Source organism: Fringilla coelebs (genome assembly GCF_963513975.1).
Source record: "Fringilla coelebs genome assembly, chromosome: 1".
Taxonomy (NCBI): Eukaryota; Metazoa; Chordata; class Aves; order Passeriformes; family Fringillidae; genus Fringilla; species Fringilla coelebs.
The window spans coordinates 40,343,267-40,355,403 of NC_140028.1; the positions used below are offsets into that span (position 1 = coordinate 40,343,267).

Consider the following 12,137-nt stretch of genomic DNA (forward strand, 5'->3'; position numbering starts at 1 on the left):
TGCCTGCTTACTGTAACATAATGAAGAATAAAGTTGTGCTGGAAAAAATTTTGAACTGGTAGTAAAATATAGTCTATTTTCTGAACATAAGGTGAAACAGATATTATGGTTGTTGCTCAGAGCTGTGCACTTAGCAGAATGCAGAATCTAATTCCAAGTTACTTGTGAAAATCAACTTTCTCTGTGAGAAAGTCTTTAGTTACTGGAGTTCATCACTCTCCTTTTGTCAAAGTCATGCTTTTGTGGAATAATAAAGCTGTTGGCTAAACTGTTTAATTGAATGCAAATGATTCCATTTTCACTGAAACTGGAACTAGATTGAGAGACTGGGACTCATCCTACAGAAAGCAAGTCACTGTTTTCAGAGACAAATGGAAACACTACTTTTTTTAGTTTGGTTGTTCCCATGAAATTCACAGAGAGAGTTGCACAGAATAGCCATTTACAGTTAAATGTTCATAAAAATATGTGTGTCAGTCTGTTTCTCTTTTCTGGTTAGGAAGAAACACAGAGATGGTAAGTAGTGCATTACAAGGATGAGAATGTCTTTGTAGATATAGAAACAGAAAGCTGGGTGGGGAGTATTTTATCAATGTCTTTTTATTAATTAAGCAGATTTAAGCAACTGAATGCATATACTACATTTAGCTGAACTGGAGCATTTGGAGTTTAAGCTTGCATTATTTCTGACTTCTTTGGAATTTTGACCTGAAAATGCTTCCACTGACGCTTCACAACATATTTTTCAACTTGCTGATGTTTACTAGGGGACCTGTCCCCAAGTATTAAACGACAGTGACATTGGGGTAAATAAAAGAACACTTGAATCTCTTCTCAGAGGAATTCCTGGTTGATTTCAGAACAGAATAGTAGAAGTAGGAAGAAAACCAGAAATGGTTTCTGTGTTTTCTCAACTGCTTATACAGATCTAGTCCTTCCTGTAGAGTACTGCCAGCCAATTTGCCATGTTCTCTCACAGCTGATACCCAAGAAAACACACATACAAATGAGGTCATTTGCTCACATATTTCTTGCAATACTGATTTAAATTCAAACAGCAAAAACGATGGTATAGAAAACAGTGGCTGGAAAACAACTCTTACCTTTGAGAAATGCCTTCATTGAACTGCCATGGTCTAAAATATAGACAGGAAAAATAATTGTGAGCTAGCTTTATTATCACTTTTTTCTTAAGTTATGGTCTTATCTGGAAGGGCTCTTTAGTAAGAACTAGGCATTAAGTATATACTGTAGTGCTATAACAAATTTTCATTAACAAAATACTTACTATTGGCAGTTAGCTCCCTCTCTGTTTTCCCATCGTCTTGATATTCATCTAACCATCTTTCATTGCAAAAACAAAAATAATAAGATTAATAAAAACTATTAGTATAGCATATATCATCTGACCATTGCCTTTTGTCTCCAATAGTATTTTTTATACACTTTTATCAAGTTACACCTTGAAACTGCTTCCAGGATCAAATTTTCTTTTATACCTTCAGCACAGTTGGCCTTATTCATATAAGAAGAATTTGGTTCAATTTGCTCCAGGCAAAGAAGAATTTTCATGGTAGCTGTATGAAGTGAATAGTACTATATGGAGTACATTGTGTGAAATACTAATTATTTATTGGTTCAGAGACCCAGCTGTACATGTGAGGGAGTTATAAAACCTGCAGTGGTTAGTTATAGTTATTGTACTTAGAATTATATATAAAACCTTCAGGTCTGGAAGTTTCTAAAACTTTTGCAGATCTGCATCAACAAACTGAACTTCTGTTCTTACTTTACTTTTCTTTTATATCGATGAATTTAAGGAGCTTTTCTGCAATATCATTTCACTGCAAACATACATTCGTACTCCTTTCAGTTGAACCCCCTTGTTCACACAATATTTCCCAACCTTCAACAACCTCACTTATTGAAAAATAAATAAATACGTGCTCACTATCAGCTTCTATTCTATTGACTCCATGTTGATGTTGTATTTGTTTAAACCCAAAATCCACAATGTACTTCATTTCTTCTATGGAACAAAACTCTATGAATAAATCTCTTATGCATGAAGTCTAAACTCCATTGTATTTCAACTTTTTTGCAATAAATAGCTTGATTAACTTTTGAGACCTATCTCCTCATTCCATCCTAAGAAACAAAAGATCACTAGCAGTTTCTAGAGGTAGAAAGCAATTTTTGACAAAAACTGGGCACAGGACTCAAGATGCAGCCTCACCAGTGCTGAGAGCAGGGGGCAATCACAGCCTTGGTGTGCACTATTGCTGATCCAAGCCAGGCTGCCACTGGCCATCCTGGCCACCTGGGCACACACTGGCTCCTGTTCAGCTGGCTGCTGACCAGCCCTTCCAGATCTTTTTCCACCAGACAACTTTCCAGACGTTCATCCCCGAGTCTATAGCACTGCATGAGGCTGCTGTGACCCAATGCATCTCCCTCAGTACCCCTGTGTGGATCACTTCCATCCCAGTGGACTTGTCTATGTCTGAGTGCTGCAGCAAGCCACGGACTCTTTCCCCTTGGATTGTGGGGTTTGTTCTGCTCCCCACTCCTTTCTTCTAGCTCAGGGGGCTGGCTACGAGGAGAACTGGAATTACTGTTGAACACTGAGGGGAAGAAGGCATTCAGTGGCTCAATTCCTCCTTCATCCAGGGGATATTTTCTCTACTTGGCTACCTCACCAGCTGGGTCAGGAGGTTCTCTTCCATGGGCTCCAGGAACCTCCTAAACTCCTTCTCCTCTGCTGCACTGCATTTGTAGTCCCTCACAAACAGCTGGCAATTGTGAGACTTCTTCTGGCTGCTCACATTAAATTTTGTCTGCCTCTTCCTCCAGGCTGGCTGGTCTGTAACAGACCCAGACCTTCTGCCACGACACCGGCCTTGCTGGCCTTCCCTCTGGTTCTTACCCATACATGCCCAACTCTATCAGCACCATCATCAAGCTCTAGAAAATCAAAATACTCCCTAACACACAGGGCTGCCACATCTCCTCTCCTTCCTTGCCTCTCCCTGCTGAAGGGTTTATAGTCATCCACGGAAGCACTGCAGCTGTGCAAGTCATCCCACCCCATTTCCATGATGACAACTATGTCATTTCAGACCTTTACGCACAATACTTCTTAAAAGATTGAGAATTGAAAGCTTATTTAATTTCACATGGTTTCTATATAATTTAATTAAAAAAAAAAAATCAATGCACCTTTCCTCTTATGCAACATTTGGTTTGGGACTTCTCAGCATTAGGCTATTACTCCCTTCCAGGCCATTATAGGAACTTTTTCCTTGTCTTCAGCTGCAAAATTTTGCATCACTTGTGTGTTGAAAAACTCTGGGGCATTGCTCAAGCATCTAGTTTGTGTGCACATATCCGCTCTAAAATTTTTTCATTACGTTGCTGGCAGGTAACAAATTCTTTTTCTCCATGAATGACATACCTATTACAAGGAAATACAACCTCATGAGCTTCCTCTCCTTCTTTATGTTTGATGACAATCTTATCCAGGAACCATCCACTGCCTGTGTCGAAATGACAAAAGTTTATAAGGTGAAATCATGCTATTTTTTAGATAAATTTTAAGAAAAAAAGCCCAGATTATCTTTTTCTATAAGAAACACAGATCATATTTATACAGATCTCATCTAAATAAGTAAGATATATTAACAGAATGAAAGCTTTATTATTTTTTGTGTCTCCTAAGAGATGCAATTCTTTTCTGCCTTTGCCTGTTTTAATTTTAAGAGGGGTGGGGTTTTTCCTTGGAGACAAATACATGCATACGTCTCTGAACTGTCAACACCATTCACATCCCAACCTACGTCTTTTGATTAGTCCCAATAATCAGGCACAAGGATGCTGGGACAAATCTGTGCCCATAATCAAGATTTGTGTGAAAGCTGGAAATTTTTGTCCTCTGTGAGTGAACTTCTTCTTGCATATATGAAAATATTAATTAACAAATCTTTAAAACTTATGTTCTTATGTGCAAATGGAGTGGGGCTACAGCCTTGGAGGGGGTTTTTATGTCTTGGTGCCAGTAACTGGCAAAACTGAGGATCCAAGAATCCAGAGCCATCAACCAGAAAGACTGACTGCCTAAGGCCAGCTACTGGAGGCCTTATGCATCCATCCTGCACTTATTTTTTTGTATTTGACACTGATGGACTGTTGTTCTGCTCAACTGGAGAGGGTAACAGGGAAAGGCCACTCGTGCTGTTTGCGTACACGCTGAGTTCCTGCCTGTGTTGGTTTGCATGGCCAGCTGTGGGCACACATTTGTGTTTTAGGAATGTGTTTGTGTGCATGTCAGTGGGAAGCACACACTCAGCCTTACTGCTATGAGACCAGCAGGCACGGGGCTGTGCAGTCTCACTTCTGCTGGGCTGCTGAGTTAATCTTTTCTCTAACTGCACTAACCACTGGCACATCCACGCTGATCTTGTAGATCCCTTCCAGTGACCATCCTAGTGACTGGTCTGGTTCTCCTGTGATGCCCTTCTCAAAGATCCTGTTCTCACTGTACTTGCACCACTCAAACTTGTCATATTGCTTATGAGGTTTCACCTGATTCACACCTGATTACCCATCAGCACATTACAGCAAAACAGCATGCAGGATGTTTTGGTCAGAAGCAAACAACCACCTTATTTATCCTTATGCTTTGCCTCCTGCCTGCATCTGAGTCTGGGAGTCCCTAGAAGGCAGCAGTTTCTGTCACACAGAGAGGGCATCCCCAGGTAGTCCATGGAGATAACCTTGCTCTCTAGGACAAAAGTCCTTCACTTTCCTCATTCACAGTAGCTGTGGGAGTACATCCATGCCCTGCAGCCTGGGAGCCCCAAAGAACACATATGTTCTAGGATGCTTTTGAGACAGACTCCAAATCAAGAATTAAGACCCTCCTGCCCTGTCACTCAGGCAAGAGATGAGAAAAAGGGGTACCCCACCTCTGAGGGAATCCTCCTTCCTCTTCCTCATCCCCCAAAAGGTTGAGTCTCTCTGGGCCACCATCTTTTTCCAGCTCTCAACCCCTCAGCCACCTCAGGCTAGGTTTTTGTGGGCTAGTCTTGGATAAAGTTCAAATGTGAGATCTGTCTGTGCTGAGGACTTCTGAATTACCAAGGCGTACATTCAATCCATGGTCCTCTTTAGACAGTCCTTCAAACCCACACATCTGAACTCCAATGTCAAAAAAATCTTGAGATATCTGAATTGGGTTACAGGTTTGTAATGCTCATCCTGCTAATCTGTGCTGCCTGCTAAAGGAGATATCAGGGAAGAGAGCACAGCACAGTGCTGTGGGGAATGGAGGGAAGGTGGGCTCCAGCACAGTGCCTTTTGTGTTGTGCCTTGGGTTACTACAGTGTGAAACTTTCAGTGTTGCTGAAGGCAACAAACTCTATGGAACTACAGGAAACAAGATTACACACCACTCCAAGGCTGCATTGTTATGGCTATTTCTGTAATGGACACAAGCCTGCTCAGAGCCTTAGGCAGTACAGACAGCAAGATGGGTGTTGCTTGGGGCCAATTCAGAACAGAGCAGGGTAAAAGGGCTTTTCTAATCTCTTATCAGTGAGGCCATGAACTGTCTAAAATCCCTCTCTTCACTTAGCTTCTTCCTAGATATTAATCTGCAAGCATATTTGCAGTATTTACATCTTTGGTGCTCTTAAATGCTTTCTCTTCATTTACATCATTCCAGGGAGATGCACACTTCTTCGAGGGCCTGTACCCAAAATTCATCTCATTACCAAATTCTTTCTTCTTTCCTCAAAAACCTACAAGCTGAATGCAATGTCACTCACTGGAACAGCTCCACATTGACTTTCACAGATTAAATGTATAATCAAATCTTCTGCAATTGCCCAAAGCAGTGAGGACATTGTGTTATAGCTACTCAAATTTTGTCAGGTATTCAGTTGTGAGCTGCTGTATATCTTTAATTCCTTCCTCGGTAGTTTTCACTGCTTGTGTAGTGAAAGATTGTCCTACCAGTGTGAGCCCCACTTTTGAGAGTTTTCTACATGCAAATAAATAGTGCTTTCTCATAAATAACTGTGAAAACAGAGAGTAGAATAACACTATATGACATTAAACTCATGCCCTTTTTTCTGTCCATTACCACCAGTTTTTCATCATCCCATCACAGTGATCAAACTGCAGGAAGACTTTTTATCACTGCAAGACCTTCTGTCACATTTTCTATGAAGGATGCAGCATAAACAAGTGCATTGGGTTTAAAAAGGACTTGAAAACAGACTGGTCTCTAGGAAATTAAATCCTACCTGGACCAGCTCCATCATGGCTAATCAGAACTTTCTCCAAGTCTCCCAGTGAGACAGCCTTTATGCAGAAAATATCCATCTGTGGAACCATACAAGGAAAATGGTAAAAGTCTTAAACATAGTTATTGCTTTGACTCTAACATTATAGAAAAGCTTCTTTTTAATCTTTTTTTTGTTTGATTGATTGTTTTTAAAATGAATATAATTTTTATATTCATCCAGGCCAAACAGGGAGGATCCTTTAAAATTTTCTAAGGCTAATAACACCTGAAAATCACTCCCCAGAGACAGCACTGATACCTTTGTCATGGCACAATGATCAGTTTCAATTACTCGGTTGTGTCTACATTTTATTTTCTAGCCCTGTGTGCCTCATCAAGTTTGGAAAACATACTTAAGAATACAGATTTAGAACCTGATTCTAAAATCTACAGTGATCTGTTCAGGACAAGAAAAATTATATTGTTATCATTTTATCTATATGTGCAATACAAATAACCAAAATACCCAAATTCTAATATCTAAAGCTCTCAGCAAATGCTTGATCAAGCAGATAAAAATTACCCATATGATGCAATTATGTAAGGAATTTTGAATCAAGAAAATGGTCAATGCTTTGAAAATCCTTGTAAATAAAAAGATGTTTACATTTCCTGATGAAACTGTTTTCTAGCCATAATATATTCTTATTTATCAGAAACAGCACTGCTTTTACTTTACCTGTCCGCGTTGAAACTTAACATTATTATTCTTAGATCTATGGAGCTTCCTTTTGCCAGCATCTCCTCTTGTCCCAATGAGGTTGATGTAAACATTGGAATTTGTTTCAGCACCAGGTATAGCACCTGTGTATACATGGACCTCATACACCAACACTAAAAGAAGAAAAACCTTGAGATTATCCTTGCAGCTTGCGCAAGAGTCTAAAGTTTCCTCACCAAAATTTTTCTAGAAAACTCTATTGATTTTCAAGCTTGCAACTAGCAACAGCTATCCATGAATTTGTCACTTCTAGGTTCAAATCTCTTAAATCTCTCCACAAAAAGTATGAAAACACCAAGCTAAAGAAAACCACATTATTCTGAGCTCTGCTATGCATTGCTAGTTCACAAAGTCTTTCCTTGCAATTTATCTGGAGACCACCAAACTATATCGAGTTATCATCTGAAATAAAAGCTACTTTTCACTGGTACCAAAGCATTTTCAACTTCCAGATTTATACAAAACAATTATCTGGGTTGTTAACCTTTGTTTCCTCTTAAAAGAGGACTAACAGCCACAAATCCAAGGGGTTTTAGATTTTCACCCCACCTACAAAGGTGGGCAAGCAGATGAATAGTTCCCACACCTATAAAAAATGAACCTTGCTTTTGAAGGTTTCTACATCTGTCACTAGTGAATGATAGGACTTCCAAAAACAGCTCTCAGTTAAAATATATTTACAACTTTCTAATGCCTCTCCTTATAGTCTAGACCAAAGTCTTACACAAAAATATATACATCTTCAAAGAATTCTGCAATATAATTTAGAATTACTGTATTAAGATGCTCTATGCCCCACTAATATTATTTTTATAACTGTCCAGATGTGCAAATTTATTTTTTAAAAATTCTTAGCAGTGATCATATACTATTATGTTTCATTTCAAGTTTTCTCTCTGCGACTTTAAAAAAAAAATCCTGTTTACATTTTAATGGCAATTTTTCCATGCAGTGTTTCCATTTTAATCACAGCTGGCCATTTCTGCTGCTGTGTAGTAGTTCACAGGGAAGATTACTGTTTCATTTATGTGTAATTTTAACAGTTCTTGGGAGTGAAGAAAGGTAATAGAAGTCCTAACAAGCACAATTAGTTTCTTTTAAGAAGGAACAAAGATGAAAACGGAATATAACAAAACAGAACATAACATAATATATAAAACAGAATATATAAATCGATTTTATATATATATATATATATATATATATAAAATCTACAGTTACAATGTAGAAAATTGAAACTGGACTATACTCTACAAAATCTAGTTAAAATACTGTTACCCTTAAACCACCAGAGAGCTACTGGAATCTTACATTTCCCTACATTTTTTATTCACTGGCTCCTAAGTCAGCTTATAAAACTCAAACATCCTGTTGTCCACCATCGCTGAAAAACAGCTACTCTGATTCCCAGATGAGAAACTAAACAAGTAGTAAAATAATACTGCAAATACTTGAGGGAGAAAAATAGCACAACAAGTATTAAAACATAGGAGAAATGTTATGGATAGACTCTATGCTTAATCAAATTAGAGTATTTCTTTTAATCTGCATAAAATTATCCAAAAACACTGTGTTTCCAATCCTCTATCACTATTACAACTGGGACTCTAAATAGAAGTGGTGTTCCTTGACCAATTTTATTATTTTCTGTAATTCCAAGCGCTCATTGCAGCTCTCACATCCATGCATTAATATACCAACACTGCTTGTGAAGTATAAAAGATCTCAGTAATACACACACATCTTCAAAAATTTTAAAAGCCTTGTAAAAACTGCTTTCAAGGTTTTTAACATTTAAAAAATCATGATAGAACAAATTCTAGATATGCATAGCAAATAGCAAAGATAAATTGACCTGATAATTAGCATAATTGAGCTATATATCCAAATTACATTTTATATCATTACTGCTAATATAATCATAACTGGCCAAAGGGCAGAGGATAAGGGGTGGCAGCAAACTATGACAGAAAACATGCAGAGAAGCAAAGAGCCATGCTGATCATGAAGGGGCAAAATATTTAGGAGTGAGGAAGGACAAAGGTTACATTTCCAAAAAAAAAGCTTAAAATTATAATAATCTGTGACCAGAAATTTTAATAACAGGACTGCACTACCCACAAAGCAAGATGCTGCAGGCAGTAAAAAAAGGAACATATTGACTTAAAATCTCCTCCACACTTTTACACTCTTACTTTCTTAGTTTTGAAAAGGCAAACTATCTGTGGGAGGAAAAGAAAGGGTATAGAGTGTTTATGTTATGACTGTTTACAGAGAAAGACTAGTATTACTTACAACTACAAGCCATTTCCATGATCAAAAATAAAAAAAATTAAGTAGCTATAAGCACAATTTTAAAGCATATTCAATGAGGTTTTTCTAAAGAAACCATTTAACAATAAATGTTTATGAAAACAAAATACCAACAAGTCTTTTCATGGAAGGAGAAGAGAACAAGAGGTAATTATAACACAACACAGAGATATTAACAGATAAATAAATTATACTACATTTTGTAGCACTGTGCATCTCTGTGGTAACCAGAGAGACAATAATGATCTAATCATTAAATAGAGCTTTCCTTTGCACCAGCCTAAATAAATCAGTCTGAAGTAGACAGCATGCACATCTTGAAATGTAAAAAAACTGGAAAATATTTTCCATAGTTTCTTGCGTCTATAGATTCCTCACCATGTGTAAAATGTTAGGTCTGACATTTATTTAAGCTACACAATCTGCATTATTTATATAGGAACCTTCTTAACAAAAAAGATCAGTTTGTGCTCTAATTTTTTCTACAAATAATAGGCTACTACAATACAGACTATTATATTAGGATAATAAAAGGAATGTTTAAACCCCTTAACTTGAGTATATTGCATGTCACAGGAATCACACAAAAAATAAAGCAAGGAAAATGTTCTCCAATACACACATGGCTAATTAGAACATGGTGAACATGGCCACTATGGTGAAACACCTACATGTTCAAATAAACATTCACTAAATAGATTGTGGACATTAAGCCTTTTCTGTGCAAATGGAGACCAGCCTGAGAGGATTCAAATTATTCAAGTTTTATCAATCAGTTCCTTTAGATTGCAGAGCAGCTACAAAAGGTGCTACTGCTAATGGATCCTGAGCTAAAGGTTGCTTAAAGCAAAGAAAAAGAGTGATGGTGCCACTGTGTAACAGATAAAACAGATAAAAAGTACACCAATTGTTTGATGGGACAATACAACAAAACCTGGAGAAAAAAACCTACCCATTGAATGTACTGCTGAGACAAAAAGACTCACCATATGTGAAATTCTTTTCTATTTGCTGTTTTCTGTATATTGTTCACAAAACACAGTTTGTTGTGTAGAGAGTAAAGTGAAATAATCCTAGATAATGTGGTCAGCCTCTGAGACTGTGCTTTCATTTCTTTTGAGTAACCAACCTATTCTAAGGCCCCCACTGCAGGCCCATCTGCAATGGAGACCTCCTTCACTGCAGGAAGAAAAAGCCATCCCAAAATTCTGAAAATTAGAAATGTATGGCCTGATCCCCTATTCTGCAGTAGTAATTTCATTTTACTATATGCTGATTCAGTGAAACTACACCAGCTGTAAACTGGGGTGACAAAACACTCAGAAAGAGGTAAACCCATAGGCAAAAAAAAAAAAAGAAAAAGGCAAAGAAAGCTTAAAATTATTTCATAAAACCAGCCACTCGACAGAAGTCAGGAAACAGTGCTTCAGCATTGAGAGGGACCTGTGAGACTCACATCTAGGCATCTGTCCAATGTGGAGCCCATCAAAGTGATAGAAGAAATGTCTTGGAAAACACAGTAACTTTGATAAAGGATATAAGAGGATTAATTAATACAGAATAGCAGGGGGAAAAAAATCTCAGCTAGCACTCAGCAAAAAAGAAAATGACCTTTCAGAAAATTAGTGATTGAAATCTTCAAATTGCTCACAGGGTAACCTTAGATAAGCTCTAGAAACCAAACAGAAAAATCTGCAATGTGGATGCATGGATGAAAGAGATGAAAAAGGGAAAGAAAGTGTTTTCAGACAGAGGTGAGGAGTTTCTAAAAAGCAGACTTTAAAGCAGTATAAAAACTGCACTAAAAAATGACAGAACCAAATATATAAAAAGTACTGTAGAGTCATACGAGCAGTCTAGTGTACCAGTACCAAGTTTCTTGTTGCTCAGCCTATAAAAATGCTATCTCTTGAGATACTATCATGAGGCTTCAGGAGTTTTTTAAATCCTAAGTCCAGCTTCTGCCACCTGTTGATAACATAAGAAGTGAACTACCTTGGACAAAAGAGAAGGAGAAAGGATGTTTTCCTGGTTATGAGGAAGAGGTAGCCCAAGGGCGTACTAAGGGCAATAGAACATGAGTTAGAGAACCCTTTTTTCCAGATTTCCCATTCTGGGCACCCAAATCAGGGTTTCCAATCCAGAAAACTGGTATATACCTGAGCCTTCACCAATGACGAGATAGTTTGGTCCCAGTTTGCAGGCACAGTACATAATTATCAATTCCTTTTGAAGAAGTAATGTACAGAACTCAATGACTTATGACACTTGCCTTTGGAAAATATAAACAGTAACCAAATACCTCCAGTTACTTCACACTAAAGACTAAGTTAATATGTTGATATGTTTTGGGAGACGAAAACAAACCTTGTAGAATTAAGGAAGAATTTATTGTTGAGAATCTGAAAATGAAAGTTTTCATAGCAGAAATACTGGTCTCTTTGTTTTGGTACAAACTGCTGTCCTATTGTCAGCTTTTTTGAAAATAATTCCGCTAAAAGCACAGTCATTATTTGAGAATTCAGGCTAAGAGCAAACGAATTGAAGATCCACAGCTGTCTGTGCCTAATGACACTGGTTTGCTTACCACACTACTGAATCCCCTGGTTGGCTCCACTTCCTTCTTTCTGGTGTGCAGCATGGACTGGTTTTAGAGCAAAGAACTAGGTCCTTTTTGGATGAAACTACACCAGATAATACATTCCAGGAACACAACGACAACAATCTTGACACAAACTGGCAGTCAGTCTGGGGGAA

General features: G+C 37.8%; 1 protein-coding gene across 1 annotated transcript in view; it reads right to left on the reverse strand.

Moving 5' to 3' along the window:
* RP1 (RP1 axonemal microtubule associated) overlaps window positions 1–12,137 on the reverse strand; it is a gene marked incomplete at both ends in the record, with an annotated part of 161,303 nt that overhangs the window by 80,194 nt on the left and 68,972 nt on the right. The window contains 5 exons of the mRNA XM_084203553.1: window positions 1,289–1,344; window positions 3,455–3,532; window positions 4,391–4,592; window positions 6,306–6,384; window positions 7,026–7,180. Coding sequence (XP_084059679.1) covers window positions 1,289–1,344; window positions 3,455–3,532; window positions 4,391–4,592; window positions 6,306–6,384; window positions 7,026–7,180 — 570 coding nt within the window. The remainder of the gene's footprint in view (window positions 1–1,288; window positions 1,345–3,454; window positions 3,533–4,390; window positions 4,593–6,305; window positions 6,385–7,025; window positions 7,181–12,137) is intronic.